The sequence below is a fragment of the Papilio machaon genome, chromosome 10, assembly GCF_912999745.1.
Source record: "Papilio machaon chromosome 10, ilPapMach1.1, whole genome shotgun sequence".
In the NCBI taxonomy this organism is placed as follows: Eukaryota; Metazoa; Arthropoda; class Insecta; order Lepidoptera; family Papilionidae; genus Papilio; species Papilio machaon.
The window spans coordinates 3,382,501-3,409,298 of record NC_059995.1 but is presented as its reverse complement, the minus strand read 5'-3'; the positions used below and the strand labels follow the sequence as shown (position 1 = coordinate 3,409,298).

The following is a 26,798-nucleotide window of genomic DNA, read 5'->3' as shown; positions in this document are numbered from 1 at the left end:
ACTATAAGTTTGACCAACCTACGCCACTAAACAGGATATAAAATGAGGTCATCCTACTAAATATAAGTAAAAAACAAAATATTAAAAAGAAAACATTTTTTTGTATCTTTGTAATGATGTTTTCTCAGTGGAAATATGGACTATATTATGCATACTAGGAGAAATAAATGAAAGTATAAATAAAAAGACAATGAGTGCATAACAGTGACAAGTTATTCATTATACAACTGAAACAACACCCTTTGCATAGCGACCCGCACAACAGTTAACAGCCGCTTTTGTTATTAAAACACTGCATGCAATGGATATATATATTTCGTCATAAACAGTAATAAAAATGACTATAGTATCAGGATACATTATTATAGTCTGACCAGGAATATAGAAAACCTAAGGATACCTTTAAAGAAATTCTTTCCACAAAAAATAACTGCTGTTTTACTTAAAAAACAAAACATCTCTAAAGCCAAATTACCTAAACGCTTATAACAAAAGTGTATGGAAATTGAATTGGAATATTATAGAAATATCGCGTGTTTCCCACTTACGTAATGCTAAATATTTATCTGTTTCGGTGGAAGCAAAAATGTATATAAAATATAAATATAAATTTGAACACGTGTTCGAATAGTTAATTATCTTACAGATACAAGCTCATAATGTAAACAAATAATTTGTTAAACAGTAATACCATTTCATAATCTAAAATAAACAACATCTTGAGTTCTCAGAAAAGCAGTACAAATCGGCGAAAAATAAACAACTAGCGAGAATAATATTGATAAAAATATATATTAACTACAAAAAAACAAATCTATTTACCTAATTACTTTTTGCATTAAGATCTAGAAAAACAGTGAATCCAATGTGCATTTTGATTTACGCAAAAATATCGAATCCAACGATTGTTGCGTAATTAATTTTCAATTTAACACACACCCATTGAAATCGAAATACAGTCTATTCCGGAAATCTATATAAATGCATATGATTTTGCATATTTATAATAAACATGACGTCATGAACTAAATCTAGCAGCTAGCATCAATAAAATAACTTTAACAACTATTACTATTTGAAGAGTTAATTTTATTAATTTCTTTGTTACAAAGAAAATTAGATTCTTAAACAATAATTTATTTAATTAATTAAGAAACGGCTTAACTCACGTTTGATCGTCCGGTGACGGCACCGACTAGCCGTTTCTTAATTAATTAATTATGATGTCTCACGAAAGTTTAAACAATAATTTATTTAATGTAAAACGTATTATATTGCGTTAGTTACCTTAACGCTTGTACTAATATTAAATCCGTGAAGTCGTGCAATTCGACGAAGGCCCGAAGCACAGCTTCGTTGAACTCTGAACGTTCTCCCAAATAGTCACCGATCGCAGTCTTGCTGAGCCCTTCTCCTTTGTGAAGGAACTGCGCCACGTCCTCCGGTGTCCTTTGCAGTAATCCGTTCTCGTAGAGGTATTCTATGCCTGGAATGAAGAATGTCAATGTCGTATTATGTTATCTAAGTAAAAAAGAATCTGTTGTTATTTTAAAAAGAATTACTGCGCAGGAATTTTCTTACAACAATTTAACGATTACATCCTTGACTAAGTAGGTAATTTTTTTTGTAAACAGGGAGTGAGTTCATAACAATCTGAGACCGCGTAACCGATACGCGTTTTTTTCTTTGGGCGGTTGTTTACTCGACGTTATGCGTCAAAAGTAGACGATATTGCTGAACAATGGAGGGAAAGAAATGGAATGGAACATTGGCAAATGTTCAGATACATTTAACCCTTTTTTCGCGGGCAAAAGCTTGTGTTATTATAAAACCATAATCATATGCTTTTATTATTAGAACATTTAATAATAATAAATTAATACTGGGTTGTCCCATCCATCTGTCCCAAGAGCCTACAGACATAGCTACAAATACTAGTAAAATGCATTAGAAAATTTTAGCTGCTAAGCATAGAAATTTATTGCAAAAAGGGGATAAACAGGCGCTTTGATGTCGAGGATAGTCGTAAATTACGATCGGGGTGACGTCATCAGTTCCAAAGGTTCCCCAGCAGAGGGGGCGGGACGCGTAGGCCGTTAGGCGATCCGAGCTTTTATCGATGAAGCCTCCTTTTGATACCTAACTCCAGTACCCTTAGATTGCTGTCTGCAGAATGATTAATGTTGTATAAGAACTAAATCGTTTCTAGATAATAATTCCAGTCGACGCGTTTTGTACGCGCCACAAGAAACGTCATTTAGACTGCAACTAATGCAGAAAAGGTAAGATGGCGACATTGCATTAGATTTTTTATATGACTACGATGTTTGAGCGTGCTAAATTGCAGATAACATAATGACAAATTGCCGTGAATGGTGAAAAATAAAGCAGAGGGTGTGGGGGCGCGCAAACGACGCGAGGCAAGAGTAACGAGCGAGCTTGTTAGCCCTGAGTCGTTGCAAAGTTTCGCATAACTATAAACAATCCTTGTATTTGCATCAACACCTGCCATAAACATTTTATTACATGTATACCCAAGTAAAGACTTATGCACCTTTCAGATCACATGAATACGGAATCAATAAATATTAAGGGGTGAAACGCATCACATAGGAGTATATACGGCAAGTCATGAAATAAAATTTGAATTATGCATGAGAGCATACACTAACCGCTTGCTAGTATGCAATTCAGTCAGGGCGATATTAGAACGCTATATTACAAATGCCTGCGAAACTAGGAATCGTTAATAATTATGCTAAAATTGTCATCGTGACGGATCTGTGTTACCATTAAATTAGTTGCATCTTATTCAGGCTTTATTAACTTTAAGAAAAAATTGACCTAACAGCGAGTTTGAGAAAAAGGAAATCGGGGTCAAATTAAAACAAAAAGTACCGTTATTCCTCTTGCAAGTCAATACAAAAAACAAGAACATTAAAAGTCGTATACCACAACGCTGACAAGAAGGAAAATACAGTAAAAGGTATTGTGAAGCGCACACTGGTGACATGCCTTTAGAGGAATACATGTTAACAATTTATCATCAGCGGGTGTTACGTAAACTACATTGTCCGCAAAACCAGGACGACTCTATTGTCCATCGAGGCGTTGTTTAAAACGGGAGCGAAGCCAGCGAAGCGAGCTCGCAAGAGTTTTCAAAGGAAATGCACTTTTCCTCGACTTGTTCTACGTTAATTGACTTCCTGCTGTCAAACACGACCTAATTAGATGATAACGAGAGACCTTTTGATTGCACCGGCAGTAAAACAAAAAGCTGTCAAGATTTTGTGTATACATAGCGTAATGCAAATATAGTGAAAGGAAATGAGTAATATGAACGCAGGGAAAAATGGACGAAAATAAACTAAGTTATCAATGGTCGACTTCGGAAGAGCAGAAGTTTGCGTTGTTATTACATACAAAATTCTAGATACTTTCAAATAAAAATAGTCAATACTGTTTTATTTTGCTTTGGAAAAACCGCAACACAACAGTGTTTCCTGGTTGTTTATTATTCGTAGCATATTTACGCATTCCTAACTGATGTAGGAAGGTATGCACATATATCGAGTTATTGCTGTGTAAATAAAATACCTTTGCGACTGACTGGTTTATAAGATGACATCGGTATAGGTAATTAGTTACAGAGCAGTGATGATAGACAGGCTAAAGATATCATACCTAACGTATTATATTAATGTTTTACAATATAAATAACTTGTATTAAAATAATTAAAAAAATTCATGATATATTTTATCATTTAAACGTTTTTCATCAAACAAACACTCCAAATTTCATTGTTTCCTCCAGTGCGAAGATAACAAATTCTTTTTATTTAAAAAATATATGAAAATCACAGCAATAAAATAATGATTGGAAGGCAAATTAAAATCTATTAGAAAGTTGAGTACATACATCGATGTTTTAGCTATAGAAGAACGTGAAGGTGAATAACCTTGTTGATAACAATATTAACGTTTGCGATTTTAATCTTAAGGAAACAGACGTCACCAGTGATGTGCCTATTTTGTTTAATTGCTTTTCAGAAAATTTACCAACGTCCCAATTTTATTATGAAAATATTAGTTTAGCAGAGCAAACATTGATAACCTTGATCTCTATAATTTTGTCTATTTCAAAATAGAGAACTCATTTTCGTGTCCACTATTTTCATAGAATTAATGATTATGTTGAACTTTGAAGAAAACATGTCTCAGCACCTACATTTCCAGTACAAGGACGGCGTTTTATAACATGCATTCTGCGTACATGACCCACATTCGTCTTTTAGAAACATACATAAGCTGCGTTAAAAAGCCTAAAGTGACGTTTCTCAAAACGGTCATTTAAACAGCTTGTGTAGTTTATTTTTAGATTTATATTTAAATTTCTAATTATTCATTACATAAAATTGTTTGCTGTATGTATTTATGTGGTCACTGAAGAAATTTCAAGCTTGAAAGATGCGAGAGACAACCTTTTCTGAGTCTAAAATGTTTTACGATTTAGATTTTTTCATAATCGATTAATAAAGAAAAATAAAAATCTTCCACAAAATTATGGTGCTCAACCGTGCGGAAAAATAATTATTTATAGCTCACACAATTAAGCAGATTGTTATCTATTTGAGCACCTTTTATGATATCATTAAATCCACTAATTAAATGAGGAAACATTGTGCGAGCATCGTAGTTAATTATCAGTTATATAACATGGTTAGCCGGGCAGGTGTGTCTTGGAAGCCGGGCATTTGACATGTTTATCTTAATCGTCTTTTATGTTAGAAGGCTTCAGTGTTAAAATTTGAAACATTAATTGATATACGTACATTTTAATTTTATTCTATTCAATGTCTACCAAAACATGATTCGTCGTGGTTGTTACACTGCAGTCTAAATGCTAAAGAAGAGGACAGACAAAATTATAAATGAACTAAATAGTGCGATTTATAGATTCTGGAATTAAGTCCTTGTCAATCAAAGATGGCAATCTTTATCATGAGTCGAATAAAAAACAATACGTACAGATCGACATCGTTATTAATTTGACATTATGTCAGAAAATAAGTGAATTATAAAGTGACGGAAATATATTTAATATTTAAAAGACATTTAGATAATCCAGTAAGTCAGAAACATCTGGTGGCTGTCTCGTCGAGCGTGGGAATGCCGCACCTGTCTACTAATGCTGCTACAATGACGAGTCAGCTACGTATGGCATCACATACATCAACGAGTTTATAATTGACCAACGACAACTTATATTTCCAAGGAAAAACTTAGAAAGTGGAATAGATAGAGAAGTGTGGTTTAAAAGAATTATATCTCTGGTGTGTCTAATCCATCATAAGTGTCTAATAAAGATATTATTATATTAGGTTACTTCGGTAAAGGAAAATGTATATAGTTTTCTTTCAACTTTTTTCATTGTAGAGTAAAACATAGGCAGTTGTGTAAGTAAATTTAACACTACCAAAAAATTAATTATTAAAGTACATATTAAAAAAAATTGTCGCTTTATCCAAGCCATTAATTATAGATTATTAATAAAAAAAACAGAAGTCACCGTAGCAACGGCTAGGAATGTAATTAAATTCATATAAAGAGACCTTCGAAATGTTCAGGATATAAAACTTATAGACAAGTTGTTAGCGACTGTGTAGGCCGTGAATTATCTGTTGTCTTTGTTATAAAGATCCATAAAACGTGGGTCAAATTAAAAGATTAATTTTGTTATTTTTATTATTGTTACATGTAGAGGGAAGTTCTAAGCTAAGAAAGATGATTTACCTTTCTTGGGGTCCATATTGAATTTCTTTCTGCCTATGCTCATCTGTTTGGCCTTGCTATTCTGTTTGCACTCCTCCTGGCCGTCGAGAGCCTCCAGCTCCGCCACGACCTCGCCCAGCTCATCTTTAAGTTGCTGCAGAAGATAAAGCAAAATTAACATTTTGGATCCGCATCGCTAATTATAGTAAAAATGTAAGAGGATATTCAACAAGATTGGTAGTAGATAATGCTTTTCCTTACTATATTTGTCATATATTAAATTTTACATGTAAAATTTCCAAACAAGGGACTTCAAAAATTTGACCATATCATATCATGATAAAAAAAATTAATAAATGCATGAAATAAACATTGGTATGCATTGAATTATTTGATGAATAAATAGAAGGCGGAACTAAAATTAATAGAAATTTGCAGTCTCAGCTTCAAGCAATTTAACAAGTAACAGAATGTAGGTCACAACTTAAGTAAATAAGTAAAGAGTAGTGAAATGAACAAGTTGTTTACATCATACAATTTGAGTGCCAACTTTAATAATAAATTATAATTCTGTTTCCGGTCATACTGCTCTGATTTTAATTAAAATTGATAAAATTGTTTTGCCAATATTACAAACAAGAAATGTTTCTCAATTAGGGTAGTGAAAGGTTACTTTTGAAACCATATGCACTATTCTTTAAAATGTTTTTACAATTTAAATTTCTTTATGTGGCGCTACAGAGTATACAGGGATTAGCAAGTTATTAATGTACATAACTTGTACACAATCTGACAATAATTTAGAAACTAGCCTGCGGTTAGCAAGCTCCGTTGATAGGTACAAATTGTAGCGAGCATTGCCGCGCCGCGCGTCCACCGCACTGGCGCGGCGGCAAGGTGAACCGCAAAGCTAAGCCGAAGTTCGCAATTAGAATGCCTAACATTATTTACTTTCGCACCACTGCTGCACCGGTTTTTATAAGAAGGACGTCTATTTTTTTTTAGTGAATTTTTTTTAGTTAAAAGAGATGAGCAAGCACGTTATAGGAGATGTGGAAAAGTTGACAGATTCCTAGAATAAAATATAAAATTGAGATGGAACGGTTCTGAATCAATTTTGTATACAATAAATCACATTATAGTAAGTTTTAAATCGAAGACCTGAATACGTAAGACTAATGGTTACGTATAAGTGATAAAATCATACATGTTAGCACTATTCTGTCAACTGTGTCATTGTGGCTCACTTTAGGAGGTAAAATTAGCTGTAAATTATGGATAATATTTAGGTTATTTAACAGGAAATTTCTGCCAAATTTGACATTGTTACAGGCTTTTCATCTGATTATTACAAACATCAGATTCTTCGAATTTTTCAGTCGTAGCATTTCATAGAACACAGAAAAAGCTCGGAACAATGTTAAATTTGAATAAAATGCAGTACTTTACGCATATGGTGGAACTAGTTTCTTTAGTCATGTTTTGCTGATGATTCATATCACATTCCCCTTCATTTCAATTAAAGACTACTAAATTGTCTACAGCGTACTAAACGTTAAAACAACAAAGACGAATTATGAAATATTACTGAGAAGGACAATAATTATTAATTTTAACATTCATTAATATTTTTAATGTCTTCGCTTTGTTTTCTACATTTACCTTATTTCTTTTTATGGACCAAAATGTAACGTTTTTGTTACGAATTTAGTGTTTAATTGGTTTGTTGTCAAACAGAGAGACAACTGTCACGTTTTCATAATAAATTAGTTCATTGAGAGCTTTTATTAAATTCGTACAGGATTATTATTTATTACTACTATTTTGATTCGTATATAAAAAAGATTCTTTAATAAAGCGTCTAGGATAGTATAAAATAGACTATAGAATCGACAATAAAATAGACGAACCACGGAACACCGACCATGACAAATAAAAACTAGCTTGTACGAGTAACGAGTAATGCAAATAAAAAGACGTATTGCTCGGTCAAGCATTGCTCGCCCGTCGTGCGCTCTCATACTATCTGTATCTTTACATTAGTTTTTAGCCGACTTCAAAAAGAAGGAGGTTATTACAGCAGACTGTTTGAATCGTTCAGCTGAACATTGTTTCACAACAGTATTCTGCAACTACTATATTACAAGGTTAACAATCATAAGTTTAGTACTTTATAATTCTAAAGTGAATTCATAAACTTATTGCGTAAAGTAACTCAATGTTTTAATCAAAAATTAATGGAGTCAAACAAGGAATAAAGGTATGACATTGTCAGATAGTCAGCATTCAGATAGTATATCTAGATTAAATTATTACTAAAATAGAAATGGAATTCTATCTTTTCTTCTATTTTATAGCTAAAGTGTTCACCTGTCCTAAGTGTCGCGTTGATTAAAGTCATAGAAGCAGGTGTATTTAAATATAAACTTTTAGAACTACCTTTACCTAGAATCATGCTTAACTTTGAATAAAATTAAAATTTACATGTATAATGAATACATGTAAATTATATTATAAAATAATTGAAAATATAACGCTGACCTTTTATCAATAAATTTAAAAGACGTGCACCTTTAATCTATTTAATCATATCGTTAATAATCACACATTTTAGACATTGGGCGCTATTACTAGCCACTAGCATGGGTATAGTATAGTCTTTGATGCATATTTTATAATATGTATATAAGGATCAAATTAAATTCGTACTTCATAAACTAACTAGGTAATAAAGGTTACGGAAAATGACACGACTTTTGATAGACAAAGTTCCCGCATTATTTGGGGACATTACCGAAATCAAGATCGCACCACAGGAAGCGATAAATGACGTTAAAAAATATTGTACGATATAATGACTCATTGTCAGTCATACGATAAAATAAATCAAACAAGCTCACAAAGTACCGAGCGTTCCACCGCTACGCTCTGACTGCGCCGCAATACTACTTTTACACGAGTACAAAACAGTATAACAAAATATTATGTATTGGAAGTAAGGTGCGGTAAAACATTAGCAGCACTGACTGTTTACTGTACTGCCTCACTGTTCTGCCCTTGTGTGAAACTAGCATAACATAATTTGCGGTCGGCAACCCACTCCCCCGGGACACGTGGGTCCTGCTCGTCTAGACGATAAAATAATACTAAAAACCCTACCGCTTATAAATGAGAATGTAATACAACATAAAAGTTAGGGGTTCGAGGGAAAGAAGTAAAATTGATTTACTTCATATTAAAATGCTTATCGTTTTTTTTTACCGAGTACGTAAATTATTATCTATATATATAAAAGAAAGTCGTGTTAGTTACACCATTTATAACTCAAGATCGGCTGAATCGATTTGACTGAAAATTGGTGGGCATGTAGCTTAGAACCAGGAAAAGGACATAGGATAATTTTTACCCAGTTTTTTTTTTTTATTCCGCGCGGACGGAGTCGCTGGTAAAAGCTAGTATTAAATATTAAAATAATATTATATATTAAAACGGAATTAGGAATACTTATGAATAAATGTAAAAATAATATAATTTTGTGCTATGCTGGCAGGTATTTAAAAAAAGAACCTTTTGTGTTACAATTGGAACAAAAGCTTCATGATTTAAAACTGTGTTCACTGGAAATGCTTAAAGTATTTACAAATTCCTCATAATTGTTGTATATTTTAATATACAAAAAGGTATCATAGTAACTCAAAACAACGGTGAATAAACAATTCTTTTTATCGTTGAAGTAAAGCTGAAAGCCTGCACTGGAAAATGGTATTTGGATATAAACAAGAGGATTTTTTACTTTGGAAACGTATATCCTGAAATCATAAATTTCAAACGCCTGTAGTGATATCTACTTCACTAAGTTAAATATTTAAAACAATGAAAACATCAAAGAACTTAATGGATAATAAGTTCTTCGCACTCATAAGACGTGAATAATTTTTAAATAAACATCGATATAGATTCTACAGCAAATTGCTTTCCTCGCAAAAGTTGACAATAACTTGCACACTCGCACTCCAGCAGATAGGCAATAATATGTGCATTTGTTCAAGCCTATGAGAGCTCTATTTTTATTAACCCCCCTGTCTAGACAGGTTTTTACTGGAGCAGCATCAGGTGCCTGCATGAAAAGTGGTTTAGAAATCTTTCTTGTTACAGAAAGGTACAAGTATAATTAAGTTTACGTGTCTCTTTAGAAATTCAAATTAAATGAAGCTATTGAAGTTGCTGTTATTCCTTTTACAACAAACTGTGTGCTCTTTTTAATTGAAATTGGATTGAACTGTTGCAATTGAGTAGATTAATGTAAATTCGTTTTATACTGCTTCCTCGTCAATGTCGTTTTTCGCAATACATTTAGGTACAAAAACTGTATAATTTCTTAAATTTTATTTATTAATACATATTTAACAATTGAACCATTTCAAGTGGTACATTTTCGTAAAAATATAATATTTATTATGTAACTTGTTAAATCCATTCAAGCGTCAACTTAAAAAATTAAAATTAATATAACTCAAATTCAATATACCAAAATAAATATTTTACACATTTCGTTGATACGGCTCAGTTTCCACGTAAATTGGAATATGTTTATTGAAAATGGTGGAGTAATTCTTCACTGCAATTGAACCTTTCAGCGATAAAAGTGAATGTGTCGAACAAACTTTATTGCTTAATACATATAACCATTTTATTGCATTACTTATTACTTTACTCGCACGTAACATGTTATGCCAATCTTTTTATTTCATTGATTTATGTGTATTAAAGTAAAATTTAATTTTCCATCGTTTCATCATTAAAAGAAAGTAAAACTTAGGATTTAGTCTAGTAAAGTCGTGATATCAAAAAGTCCCAATGAATACGCGAAACATTGTTTAGAAGTAGAAGGTACAGTCAGGAAAGGAATTCTAAAATTTTCCTCTAACCTTTTTTTTGAGAACAGAAGTGAACATTGTACTGCGGAGTTATTAATTTTATTGTACAACTTACATCCTGCAGGCGGCGCGTCCATCTGACTTTCAATTAAGAGTGAAATTACTTAGTTCATACACGTCCTGCATTCGAGTGCTTTATGTGAATGAAGTGCGTTAAGTAGAGGGGCGCCAACAATACGGACATTAATCATAAACATCATTATCAAAGGATAGTCTAGACTAGTTATGTTTATAATACAATACTCGATTACAATTTATATCTTATTTTTTGAGCAATAATAGAACTTACGATGCGATTTAAAATACCATCATAGTCTTATTTAAAAGATACTCTATTGGAAAATCGGTAACAAATTTAATATAAATTATTCATTATTTTGATATATTAGAATTTAACCCAAAGGTGAAAAAGAAAATAAATGAAAGTTTATTGGACTGGCGGGCGTGACTCCGAAGTAAGACTTATAAGTGTTTGTTATTTTGATAACCATTAGACAAACATAAGCACGCCTACGATATCAATCACATACCTAGATTTTCCCAGAGCTGATCCAGACATCGATCCACGCGTACAGACTACAGCAGTCGACGCGGAACGCCCCCATCGGTAATTTGTTGGGTGCGCGTCATTTAAAAGCGACGCTATCCAGTAATGTACGATGCAGATTAGTCCGAAGTATAAATAGCAGAACCTGCTATATTACGGCGTTTTTTGTGTAACATTTACACATCAAAACTTTCCATCTAATCGACTATAAAAAATCAATGTAAATCTGTTATGCTAATTGCTTTCACAACACCGATTTCGTGGACCGTATAGACAAATTTCTCTCGCTAATAACCGAATAGATCGCATTAGACATTCGTAAGTCTTAAATCTCAGTATCTGGCGTAATGTGGAAATAATGGACCGTTGCGGTAACATTGCACTGCGCCATATCCGTACTTATAAACAATTGAATTGAGGTAAAAGTGTGACCCGAGGTCTAGAGAATTATTATGCAATCATTTAGCTACACTTTCGTCGGATTTCGCAACCGAAAAGATTTCGGTCTCGCTGAGTAAAGTGTATAAAATTAACTGAAAGAAAGTTTAATCTTTGGCGATATCTGTAACTAATAATTCGACTGCCTTTTGTAACAGTGAATCATTGCCTTAATTAAATTTGGCGTGATACAATCTTTAAAATCAAAACTTTTTATATGAATTAAAAAATATTAATAATTAAATGATCGGTATCTATGTCCATACAATGTCCATAAAATCAACCATTAAAGGCTTCGATTAGGAAAGAGCACTAAAAACCGCTGCAAAACCGCTGGAACGAATTAAAACACCCTGAAACTAAGTGATTTAAAAACAAATAATTGTGAAATACCTTCAACTTGTTGTTTATTATAATTACTCACCTTTATCTTGCTGTTCAAACATAAACTGTTAATGACTTTTAAGTTAATACTTTTAATTTCCAAATTAATTTGTTTTGTTATTTTATTCATTTTTATTTATTTACTTCTATGTCCTTTTGTACTGACACTATAACCCACTATGCACTGACTGGCTTCTCAATTTGTCTATGCCAATAGGCGACTAAAAGCTTATATAAAAATAGCAGTTTCTAGCCTACATAATCATATTTAAGGGCATTGTTTTTTAACTGACATAGACCTTTATAAATAAGAAGAAAGGACGTTTGTTTTATTCTTAGAGCGAATAAATGTGCGAAATAAATGTCGTATGCAATTGTCAAAGTATAAAGAGAAAAATTTGAAGAGTGAATATAATAGCATGCCATCAATCTATATCAAGTGTTGATGCAATGACACAAGATGGATCCTTTGCAATATAATATCGCACTGTGCGTCTATTGGTTAACAACTTTAAACTTGTTATTTAATTAAGATACGATTTGTATGCGCGACTGCTTCGCCCGTGGCTTTGCCAGCTTTATTGCGTTAATTTCATATGCATACGTGCACCGTTGGATTTAAATATATTAATATATGCACGTACTATATCAAAATAAATAATTATTTTGATTTGAAATACTTGCCCTGATATTTACTTGTTTTTATAAAGTTTTGTAATACGTTAAGAAATTCATATTTACTAAATATGGTTCCTGATATTTCGGGTAACTCCATACTTAAGTCGTATTGGTTAGCTACTAGTAAATAAGAATGTTACTAATAAAAATACTAATTTGTCATCGTCGTGTCTTTTGTAAGTAATATGAATGCAAAAGTTTAGATGGATGTATGTTTGTTAGTAGGTATCTCCGGAACGGCTCAACCGATTTTGATGAAATTTAGCACAGATGTAGAACATAGTCTGGAAGAACAAACAAGCTACTCACAAAGTTTTTTATTAATGCCGCGCGGACGGAGACCCTGGCGACAGCTAGTTGTTACACAATTAAAGTTATAGATATCGTGTTGCGATGAGACAACGTTTGAGTGGGCAATCATCCGAATCCTTAGACTTTCCCCTATTAATTCACTTTCCCTGTGTTTAGCGACTTCCGAAACCGGATGCGCACGGTACATTGATATGGTTGCATAAATTTCGACTATGTTGTCGACGTGAAAATATTTAAAAAGTGTTACTAACTTGCTCACTTTTTAATTAGCTGTTTTAATCTCTTGTAACCACATCAGATTCATATCAGAGTTAAATTCTACAAAATTGGAGTAAACATAATTTTTTATTACGTTAAGTAGTTCGAAACATTGCATAAATCTTTATCATTTGTAATGCAATTAAGTAACAAAGAAAAACATTAGCCAAGACATACATAAGTTTGTAAATGGAGTTATGAAATAAGTTTGTAATTTTTTTTAATATGAACACGAATTAATTTACTGCTTTCTAGTGAAACCCAGAATCGTTGATTGCGTTGATTTTGCTCCAAAAATGAAGTAACATTTAGGACATTTTGATTGGAACCTTAATAAGTTTTTGAATTCCAAGAAAAATAAAACATTTCGAAAAGATTGATAACATTTACTAATTATTCTTTGTTTTGTCAAAGACAAAAATAATGAACAGATTTCGACGTTAGTGACGTAACGGTTAGTTCCAGTCCAAACTAATTAATTAAGTAATAAAAGTACGAGAATAACTACCTATTTATGTGCTTGTAATTAATTTTATATCGTTGGCACGAGGACACGACTGCCTCCCTCCAAAGTTTAGTATCGTAGATAACGAGGGGAAGTCTTAATGAGTGCACATTAGATTCAGTTACAAAGGTACAGTCCACGTGAGCAAACAGAAGCGTCGGTTACTAGCCATTAGCTTATCGTAATGAATTCTATCCTGTACTGAGGCAATCGCTCCTGCATGTAAATAGAGGAAGGAATTCACTTTCAGCTGCTGATTAAATATGACCATATTCATTAAATAATTTAATTAATATAAAAATTCGGTATTACGTTAATCTATTATAATATTTTTATAATAATGAGATTATTTACTCAATTCAATTTCAGTTAAGATTTACTTATTGTATGTAAAAATATGTATGGATGTATGTTTACTTGAAAGTATCTCCAGAACGGCTCAACGGATCTTGATGAGATTTAGCACAGATGTAGAACATAGTCTGGAAGAACACATAGGCTACTTATTAAGATAATTTTTTTTTAATTCCGCGCGGAAGGAGTCGCGGGCGACAGCTAGTATTTAATAACACAAAAATTATATTTAACATGTTATGTAATAGCTGTCCCTCAATAATAATGGTACTAAAATGTTTTCATACTCTCTTATTATAGTTTATAAAATAATCGGCCTATTAATTAAATAATTTGTATGAGTACAAAATACCATAACAAAAACATATTAAGTCTATTAGTCAACATTTACGACAAACCATCAGGCTAATGGGCGGGCTAATGTATGCCAGTCTATAAATATTGTAACCTATTTCTGAAGGGCCGTACATTAACCGACTACTAGTTCTACACGACTCCCTTGAACATGCGATATATCTTCTTTTCTTACATGGTACACTATACATTTAAATGTATTTAACTAACACTGAAACACTGAACAGTCCGAGAATCCTAACACTGCAATCAAATCAAATCGAACTATAAGCGAGTGTCCAACATAGAACTACAATTTCACAAAATCCAAGTCGTCATCAATTTCCTAGGTCTTTAAAGTAAAGGAATATCAATTTACTTATATTTAGTCATAGATTTTCAACCTTACAGATATACAAATCACATGTAATTTGATGTAAAAATATGGTTAACCTTCTTATACAATCTACCAAAAATATTTGCAACATCTCAAGGACGCCTAATGGTTTTTAGTTACCAGAGAACTAATCATTTATCAGTACATTTAATTATGACTTATGAAGCTATCTTGGGTTCGACGTAATAATTGTTAGACATGATCTCATGGGCTCTATATGCGAATATAATGATGTCAATGTAAATGCTCGTAAGGCAAAGATTAAACCTTCATACAGTTTCGTTCAACAGAGTACAAACAAATAAGCGCTGACATCACATGATTGACGAGATAAACAAGAGAACCGATACCATATACGTTGTTAACTCTAAAGTCAACAATAAAATCACACTTTACCCACATGAGCTAGTTCCAATGTAATTGACAAAGAGTTCTAATAAATTCAAATTGGATACATGCTTTGCGCGTTTTGTGACGGAAATATGGGTACGGCTGTTGCTTCCGTGTAGTAACGTAGAGTAACAACATCTACATCAAATGCAAATTACTTATTGAAACATTCATAGTAATATTACCTCATCACATACGTAAGCAAATAGTTTTTAATCCTTGTTTACTCATTTATCGAAATATTCTATTTCACTTTTTACAACATGTAATATAATATTATCTCTTACTGAAAGATTTTGCTTGTCTTCTTCATTAAATATAGAAATAAAAACACTGTTAATGCGAGATTGCTAGAGTTATCCAAAAATATAAAGTGAAGTAATAGATTTGGCTTACTTTTTATAAATATATATCAATTACGTTATTGCAGGTACCAGACAAAAGCTTTTATTTGCCAAGGTCTAACTAACTAAGCGGCGTATATTTTCGGTGGGCACTTTCTATTGGCCCAGTGATATTTCGACTGCGGCGACGGTATTTCTACCTAACTGCCAACTCTAAAATTATCCTATCGGCCATTTTAGGGCGAACTATGATATTTAAAACAATATTCAAGATAACTTTGAAAGTAAATACGTGTCGTGCGTTTTGTGAATTTTAAAAATTCCGCTTTGCATTGAATATTTACTGGATTATTTTGTTAAACCTCAACTATAGTTTATAACAGGTTAAAATACTTGCTGTATGTTCTTTTGTAGGATTTGGTTAATGGGCGCATAAAAAGTCACAAACTATTGTAAGAACTTTTTGCGAATAAAGTAATGATTCGCGTAGAACATAATGTGCATATAAAAATATGCATTCATAGCATCCTCAAAAAAGAGGCCAAGAACAATTGATATAGCGCATTATGCAAGCCGCGTAGTGAAAGGATGGACGTGAACGCCGTACTCCAGTTTGCGGTTGTAATTACAGCGCAACGAATCTTACTGGAGACAATCAGCCATGATTTTTTTTATAAAACTTTTTCTATATACATTGTGGCTGGATTTACCTTCGTTAACAACCGACTAACATATATGTTTTGGTGTTGAAAAACCGATAAAATAATGCTGGTGCTATTTAATACCTGTTGTTTGAACTTCCTTTGTTTACGCATGCATTGGTTATGTTTTCTGAAATTTAAACAATGGTGACAGTAAAAAACAAACATTGTAAACATGATTACACTTCTGTTTACGTTTTGAACATGTACACAACAATGAAGAGTCACTCTACACCACATTACAATATTACTTATACTAAGATTAAACTAAATAGCATTTAACAGAAACCCAATGGATATTAAAGCGTTATAGAAAAAATCTAAATAAAAAAGTATATAAATCAATATTAAAAGAGATCGCTTCCATTTATCGTTGTCAAGATAAAGCACTACATTCAATGTCAGAAGTCAGAAGGTCAGTGTAGGGCATAGGTCATACAAAAATTGAATGTTAATTGACATATTCAGATCGCGTATCAAGATAATTGTTTATGTCGCTATGGTATGACATGAATACAAAATACTTAATGCGTATAAATGATATTTTTTGTAAGAAGTCACTGTAAAAATAAAACTAGTAAGACATCGAAGTAGTTTGTGTTTATAGTCATACTTAGTGAAACTATTGTACATATTACTTTATTAATTTACCCAGAATACATATCTATGGATATAGCTATATTATTATTAGCTATTTGTTAATGCTCGGAATACATTCAGAACTGAAGTTGGACTGATAGCGAAAGTTAAAATTAATCAAGAAGTTGAGTCGTGCCTGCTCGAGATTATGACCAGACCAGAGAGTATAATAACTTTAGCAATATCTAAGGCGACTGATAAACTTAGTTTAATAGAACAGCATGTCTTTTTTTGCAATGTATAATAATCCGCATTTACGATGTCGAAAACTATAAAGATTATTTTATGAACCGGAAGAATTCTAACGGAATTTATCCGACTAGACGTGACTTGCCAAACATATGTATTTTAATACTTGATATTTGTAAATGAATAATATTTATAGGAAACCACATTGGATAAATATCAATCTGTCTCGACATCTCTTCCTAGAAACATTCTAAAACAAACTTGTTTTAGACACAATAAATAAGAAAATAATAACAAATAACTAGGAAAAAGGCGTAATGTTCCAGTATTAATAACACAATGCTACGTTGTCACATGTTTTCTTAAGAATTCCTTGTTAGATATTGTAGCAAAGTGTATTTTATAAAAGTATCACTTATGTTTAACAAGGACAGGTAGCAAAGTTCACAGAATTGCCATTAATATTCGTCACTAATGACCACAGGCTAATGTGAGGCTAGGCAGCGGCACATAGCTATTTATACGCACACGATGAAGTAATCGTTTAAGAATTTTCTAAAACAAACATCATTGTGACAACAACGTATAACCTTCGAGGAACATTTAGTTCCGCGAATGCTATTGTTCGTTGGTTACTCTGTAAAACGATTTAAGAGCTCCAATTTTAGAAAGGCACTTGACTTAATAATATAGAAGTACATTTTGAATGATCAGGTAAACCGCAATGTGCCTTTCAAAACAGACAATATGCTCAGGTCTCTGTCACCGTGTTTATTAAGAATTTTAGTTTAAATACATGTATATTAACAGCAGTGGTAAGCCTCTGTATAAATAAAGTTATAAACAACCACTAATTGGTAACAGTTCACCAGTGGCGTTTCCAATAAAATTATTAATCGCTGCTTTAATATTCAGTGGTTAAAGAAACACTTAGTGAGCGGAATCTACATCAATCCTGCAATGCGTCAACGAGTCCAGCTGTAATATATGAAATCTCCTGAAAGAGAATATTTGTGTATAGTATCAACAAACATTAGTAAGATCTATATAATTGACTAGCAGTTGCCAGCAACTTCGTCCGCGCAAAATTAAAAAAAAACCGAACAGTGAAATGTCCAATCGGTTCAAACAAACAAATAGAAGCACTCCTTTATGTGCTGTTTTATGTTTGTGGATAAGCTACGAGCGAATTTAATAGAAACTGTTTGGTACAAGGCAGCTAGAAATCAAACCATCTTGTGGATGGACAAATCGAAAGTCGGTCGTTCATTCACTGCACTTGAAAAATGAAATAACCGTTTCATTTTTACAATTGATCTAGAGGTGGCCTTCAAATTGATCCAACAATTTGATAATTATCATTAAAGCATTCCTAAATAAATTAATAGATATAATATACTAGCTCGTAAGTGTGTAAGTAAAAAGTACAAAGGAAATAATATTTATTTAGCGTGTAATGAATTTAAACATCAGGCACCTTGCAAGCGCCCCAACAAAATTCCGCGACGAATTATTTATTTAAATTCGTACTATGAACACCATTTGAATAGTTAATATTGAAAACAATACGGTAGACATTGGTGATTCAGAATAATAAATCGACTTTAACGAGATTTACCAACAACAGATTTTTTGCCAAACTACGATATAAATCTTTTCACAGTTTTATAGCAAATCGACTGCCATGGTTCCCGCAAACCATTAGATAAAGCATTAAAACTCTCATAAAATATTAATCAGCATCACAATACTTTAAAAGCTATTATTTTTTATTTACATTTGATTACTATACGTCATTATACGACGTGGGCCCAAAAGAAATTGACTAGTCTATGTTATCAAGTTTGTCTATTATTTACTACAACTATTTGTATAGCAATTGTAATAATAACACAAGCTTTCGACAATGTCTGACCGCTATTCTTTAAAATTATGAAAACAAAGTAAAAATGCACATTATAATGAAAAAAAAATCGAACCGAGAGCGGACTGTGGACTGCACACAAAAAGAAGAGAGTGCGCACAATGGGTTCATATTTCCGGTGAGCGGTCACTGAGTGAACACTGCGCGGGTCCCAGATTCATTCGCTCCATTCAGTATCTTACAAAGCGCTTAATTTAAGACTTTATTAAACTCGGGCAAAATGCCCGAATACAAACTTCCTACCGCGCCCAAAGCTAATGGTTATGGTTTTCACATCCTTTAGCTGTAACTAATTTTATTGTAACTTCAATACTTATTCTTCGAAGATTTTATATAAAGAGGTTGTTTTAGCAACATTTCGAGCTGAACGAATGTTTTGATACTTTGTAATAATAATTTTGTTCATGCTGATCATCACAATTATATTACTTAAGTTAACTCTCATATCTCAAGTAAACACATCGCTAATGTTATATGACATTTTACGTAGAGAATGTTTGTACTTATCCACAATAATAGTTATAATCGAACGTCAATTTGAGGGGTCAAAACAATGCTCAAACAGTGACCGTAACAGAGACATAAATTATGTTTTGACTTGCAATGCAATCAATGTAGATGTGCAAAATTGAAAGTCAACCCGCCGACCCTTTGTCGTCGAGTGCACGCCAATTGAACAAGGGCAAAAAGGACGCAAAGCGAGCAAAAACATTTAGAGGGGCTAATGAGAGCTCGCATGGGAGCGAAGCCGACACATGCAAACTCGCCGGGCCGACGCCGACGCCCCTACCAAACTCAAACTACGGTTCGCTTTAATGAAATTCGAAACTTTGACGAAAATTAAACTCACAATCTCATTTTATCGGAAGCTTGTTAATAATTTTTCGGAATTTAACGCCGTATATAAATTGAAGACGGAGGAATTTGTATTGTATTTTTATAGCCCGAGTCTGTAAACTGTCTGTAAACACAAGTATAAAATAAAAAATTTCCTGTATTGAAACTTAAGTATCATTTAATTAATGAAATGATTACTACAATTACAATCAATAACGCTGTATTATTTCAAAAATTAGGTACTTCGGATCAGATTTAAATTGTTAAAGTACAACTAAGACTAGAAAATAATTGAATTTTGATTCGTCACCAAGATTAAAGACAGTTACGTAGCAGATTACGTTACGAAGATTAGATTATACAGAGATATTATATATTATACATATGAAATGATTAACAAACGTGAAGATATAAGGATAATCTGTTTAATAATGCATTAAAAAACAAATATATTAAACAAAAGAAAAATTATAAATTTCCAGAATTTCGTTCGAAGAGGGTGAGATGGGATGACAACATGTGCTTCGCCAGTGGAAACCAACATTAAACAAAGGAAGAGCTTGTTTATAATCGACCGCTCGATACACGATTAATCAAAAGCCAATCCGCGTACCCAACACAGTTGTTTAGCGTTAAATCAACCCTGTCTACCCGGAATAACGAAACTAATTGTGGCGTAAACGGCTCTTTCGTTACATTTCTCACAGCCGCCAATGACCGTGAGAACTCTCCGACTGTATTATGACATTGCAAATTATTGCAACTGTACCCAGATCAGTACATGATACAAATGTGTCGAATGTGACCATTTCCGCGGAGTTACATTTGCGCAAACGTTTCTTCATTGAGATTAATGACTGGTAAATTACGATTTCAGCAACAAAAAATTCAACTATAGTGTAGTCTAGAAACATCCGCAGTGATATTGATTATACTCAGTGATATTAACAAATATAATACATGTAAAAGGCAATGCAAATATTGCACGAAATTTCAGAAACAAACAGATGATTCGTTAAAAGTAAACTATGCATAAACAAATAAAAGATAGATTATTCATCTTAAAAAAAACATTTAATACAGAAACAAATACTAATAGGTATTGATGCCTTCCATTTTATCCAAATTTGATATATATTTATATTAACACTCATTGAACATTTTCGTTGAATCATTAATCAGTAACATCATAATAGCAACATGTTTTAAGATTTATATTTGATGATTGAATATGATTTCAATTGCCACAAACAAAAACGGGTAACTTTTTTTCAATATGTAAAAAAGCAACTAAACGTAATAGTCAAACTACGAGTTCGTATTATAGACTAAAAGCAAACGTGTGCTGTATTCAAGTGGTGCAGTAATCAAGCCACATGGCGGGCGTGTGTTGTGTAACATTGTGCGCTCCGCATCACGGCAGCCGTGACCCTGAACCTGTTCTGAAGTATCGACTAATTCAGTAATTATTATAATGTTCGCCTGCTCCTAAGATGATTTACGTCCTTCTTAACAATGCAGTGATTCCGAAAAGGTTGAATCAATTTAAAAATGATTTAATTTTTTCAATACAAATTTTTCCATCGAAGCAAAATAATAACAACAAAATTTTTTCGCGTGTATTATTATTGTATTTGAGTGGACATAAAAAAGATATTGAGAAAACTCAATCGAATAATAGCGTTATAGGTATACTAACAAACTTATTAATCACTTCACAAACTAGACTTGATAAAAGTAAAAAAATGTACATCGCATTATTAAAAAAAAAAAACACTCATATAATTTATGTCAGCATTGTGTTTAACAATGGTGGCCAAATGAGAGCTGTACGGAGAGAAAACTGTTTGCACTTTGATTCCTTATCACACAATTCTCACTTAATAATGCATGTTGCAATATATTGTTCTACTTAAATGGTCTCAAAGACAAGATCATGTTATATGATATTATTATAGTCAAAGTTAAGAATAATCAACAGTCAATGTGCTTTACGCCGAAATTATCAAAAAGAACTTTACAAACTTTGTATAATCAACAATGTTTTAAGATGAAAGGTGTCGTTTCTTTCTACACCTTCACAAATTTTCGACTTAGCTTTTATGCGTTTAATGAATGTACTTAAAAATCTCAAAGTTAACAAACAAGTTAAAGCTGATTGTGTTTCCTTTAATGTACCCTTACAGCTTTATAGCAGAACAAACTTTTGTTCAACACCCATTTGGACTGTTTATTTTATAAACTCTACTAAACTCTTCAACCTTCTACTTTACTAACTGCCATTACGATTACATAAACAATAACTTTATACTCTGTAAACGGTGTTACCACATGTCGGATAATAAAAGTAAGCCGTGGGGGATAAATTTAAAGTAACTTATACGTTTGTTCTAGATTTAATGCGACAGACAAAGCGCCTTTAAAAACGGTCACCTAATTAAATGTTTACAGCAGCCAATTGTTAAAATATCGACGAATTATTTCAAAAACAGAGAGTATAAAAACGATAAGTGACATGTTGAAAGAGAACAGAATATTTTTATACAATGTCAATGTGTATAAAATAAATAGTGCAAAGTAAAATAAGGCAGTCGTCATGTTTATTCAACTTGTTTTTTAATAGTATATGCACGTTCTGCGTTGTATAGACTCACCCTCATTACGTTTTTGTTCTTACTAAAATATTTGCAAGTCTATAGTAAAACAATGTAAAATATTTTAATATGAAATATATTCGCAGCCGTTTCATACGTGTATAAAATTAAATTCACCTTTAAAAACTATAGTTTCATGGGAAAATAGACGAACACGCTATAACAATAATGTTTAGTCAAATAATTTGAGAGAAAGGGAACTGGAGATAGAGATTAAGACTTAACCATATCATATCATCATCATTTACTCACTACACGCCCCACTTGTCGTTTGGTGCCTACCATAAGTTAGGGGTGACTAGGCCATAGTCAACCACGCTTGCTCAGTGCGGGTTGGTTGTCTTTACACATATCTTTTGGATTTCTTCGCAGATATGTGTGGTATACATATTAATTTTAAATTACGCCGATATTCACAACTTATTTGTTTTAAGTGGTCTACAAAAAATAACATACATAAAAAGTTAAAACATAAAAAAATTGAAGGACACAACGGTCGGCAAAGGACATTTGTATCCACAAATCCGATGCCGACAAGTGCCTCGTGAGACAAACACTATCTGCACCATTCAAATTGTAAGGAGCAAAAAATCGAGCGAGAGAAGGTACGAGTAACTCTTGAATAACGTAATAATACAAAGGCTTGCTTGAATATTGAAATCTTTAACAATACCAACGTTTGCCGGTGTGTTTTGTAAAAATTATTAAGCAACAAATATTATTGTTAAATAACATTTCATATTCAATAGAAAAGAAAACTATAATAATTGCATTTCACAATTGACAGTGATAAAAAATAATCAATTTATATATTACATGCAAAAGATAAAAATATATTTATGACATCTCCATATGCGAGCATTGGAATCGTATATTAAGATATTTCCATGTCATATTTAAAATAAAAAGTGGAATAGGTCAACGAAACGTCATAATCTGAACATTTTAAAGCCGAACGAGCGGACACATTGACATGACACATTGGTATGTTTATTAGTTTTCTGACGAAGCTGTCGGTCCCCCGCGGCCGGGGATTCATGTTCGTGTCACGTACAAATTGAACGTCTGTCGGCTGAAGCTAACATTGCGTCACGTCGCCATGGCAACGTGCTATTGATTGTTTACCAGCAATGCTTTGCATCTTCAGACCAAAATGTATTTATAGCGAAGTCAACTTTACTATGAAAGTATTCACGACTTAGGTACTAATATTCAATAAACTGTTCAGTTATTGTGACAGAGTGACGTGACAGAGATGTTAATATTTTAGAATAAAAATAAATAACATCAAAAATATAGAGTCGTGTAAAGATAAAACTAATCAGGCCGCCAAATACCATTACTAATGTGTCAAAAGATAAGGCCTAACTGTGTCGGTATAAAATGCACCACGGTACGAACCGGTCGCACAAGTCGGTGACCGTACCTGTCCCTCCCCGCGCCCCTCTCACCCCCGGCAAGGTCAAGGCACCTCCCCGCCAGCAGGGCTATTCTGGGCGTCCGCAACAATGACGGTTATGCTCATAAGAATACGCATCTCCGTCGGCCCAGTGCAATTTAAAATAACCGTCTCAAGATGAAAAGGGCATCTGTATTCATATTTGCTATGTTGCTTTCATATTGCACTCAATAAGCGCAATTCAAAGAAAACGTTTTCGCAGATTTCTTATTCGCAAACGCCAATGGTTTTGTGAGATAGTATGACTCAGAAATGACAAATAAAAAGTCCAAGAACTTAAAGTTGTAGGTAACCGAATTCCATCAGTAAACATCGATATGTAGCCATGAGTGAGTAGGTAGGGACAGTAAATGCATTCTCTAACAGTGCAAAACATACATACGTGTATTAATCAACAAAATATTAAACACAGAAAATTAATTTATTCAACTTATTCCCTATACATCTTCTTACTAACATTATAAATGCGAATGTTTAGATGGATGGATGTTTAAGGGTATCTCCGAAACGACTCAACGGATCTTGATGAAATTTGGCACAGACTTATTATCTTTTTTTTAATTCCACGCGGACGGAGTCGCGGGCGACAACTAGTACTTTATAAAAATAAATAATCTTTACGATAAGAAAAATATTATAATAACTCGAGAAGTTTTGTCAAAAATGTGTGTAATGTAAAACGAATGTTTATCATTTAACAGATAGGAAGTGTCAAATCATTAAGGTTAATTACTGTCAAGTAACGTTAGATTAATTAACTTGTTTATATATTAGGTGAGTAATCAATCCTACATAGCTATCGTTCTTTCGTTAATGAAATGATTTATTCATTTGATGAAGATCAAAATAAGACTTGCTAGTTATTTATTTGAACTGAAACTAAAACCAAGTAACACGATACTGTTAGTTGTTATAACTAACAATTGACACTGTTTTTGGGATCAAGGGCCAAAATATTAACAAACTACGAGCTACTTATTAACATGCTAGAGCTAAAAAGCAAACAAATTAGTCCTACACTGTCAATTGTGTCGTAGCCCTTGTTGTTAATACATACGTTTTCTAATTATACAGTTAAGTACCCAAAACAAATTTTCAGATTATTTAGTAAAAATTATTATGAAATGCCTATTTTTGGAGAGGCTTTTACCTAAAAGGGTGATGTTCCTTTCTTAAATAACTTATATTGACATTGACTAAATAAAAGATTGCCTTGAAAAATATTATAATGAGGAGTTTATTGAAGATTCATACTTTGGCAAGAAAAATGTATTTGGCATCCGTCTACGTGTTACATTTTTGTGGATAAAGCTGTTAAAGCTTTACACAAGGTCGAAATTTGTCTGATACAGCCTAATTTATATCGAATGAAGGCTGAAAGTTACAGCAGAAACTCTCGCTAGAGAAAATCCTTCAACCACATCGGTTTGGTCTTCTGCCAACCCATTATTTTTATTAGAAGTAAAATGTGAAATTGTACTTCAAATGGGATATAACAAATCTTTAACTATTTATGATCAGACTATTCACTAAACCCTTAACTTTTTTTAACGAAAGAAAGAACGAGAAGTAATGTTCGTACAATGTATAAAACAATTCCTGATAAGAACGTTAAAATAGCTAAGCTATGTTAAATAGTGCTTCAGAATATTTGTACAATGATACTCAAACAACAAACAAGTCTGTTAACTGCTAAATCCCACGATAACGATCTAGGACTACGCACAGATTAAAAGGCCTGTGTACAGAGTAATTGTGCGAGGGCACTGTATGAGAGGGCAAGTTGTGCTGTGTGCAGCGACCGCAGCACACATTGTGTAGTGACGCGTCACATCTCGCCCCGTCTGGCGCTTTTGTGTAAACAGGCTTTGTGTACAAAACGAACATTTTCATACACTGTAATGAAGAATCCGGCTAGCGTAAAAGTATTGTAAGATATCTTAATAAACCCCACAATGACAGCTGGTAAATACACATCAGCATTTTGTGTTAAAAAAACATAGTTAAGGACCTCATTACGGTAAAACTGTTTATGTTATTTAATTTGTAAACATAGTTAGCTAAAACAGGACCCTGTGAACCCGTGATCAAATCGTTTTATTAGTAAATAAGATCATTCCTTAACTTGTTTGCCTAAACTCGATTACGGCCACGAATTAATGATAGTTTAAATTAAATTTTCCGTTACAATGCGTCCTTAATTGTTGTAATATTATGTTATTTTATCAACATCTCAAGCCAGTTATATGCGTCAATTATATTTTCAATGCATCAGACATCCGCATACAAAAATGACAGCCTGACTCATTTGCCAGCGACTGCGAGCGGATGCAGGCAACCTTCGGGCAAAAGTAAATTGAAACATGCAAACGTGCCTTCAGTATTGAAACTTCAATACAATACTTAACTTTACTCTAATAATACAATAGTTTTATACTAGAAAACAATTTGAATTTAATGCTATATCTTTCTTTTACTTTATGAACATCGAAGTTGTCTACAATTTTCTTTAAAACTTATAATCGCGAAACTGTCATTTACAAAAACTAATTAATATTAAAAATATTTATATCTGCAATACTTATTACACGTTTCCAAATAAAATATACCATCAGAAAAGACAGCGCTTTCTTGATCTTACCAGTTACTTTTGCATGACTAAAGCATCTATTTATGTAACCATCGTATAAACATACCGGCACATATACTTAATGTAATTTACATACAAAAACATGACGAGTTTGTC

The 26,798-nt window shown here is 32.7% G+C and overlaps 1 protein-coding gene across 4 annotated transcripts in view; it reads right to left on the bottom strand.

Annotated features, from left to right (window-relative positions):
- Positions 1-26,798, bottom strand: part of LOC106713096 (cytohesin-1) — a 36,991-nt gene that overhangs the window by 4,361 nt on the left and 5,832 nt on the right. For all 4 annotated transcript variants that reach the window (XM_045679730.1, XM_045679728.1, XM_045679729.1 and 1 more), the window contains 2 exons: positions 5,794-5,926; positions 1,288-1,486 (listed from right to left, as the gene is read on the bottom strand). In XM_045679730.1, the coding sequence (XP_045535686.1) occupies positions 1,288-1,486; positions 5,794-5,926 (332 nt within the window). The remainder of the gene's footprint in view (positions 1-1,287; positions 1,487-5,793; positions 5,927-26,798) is intronic.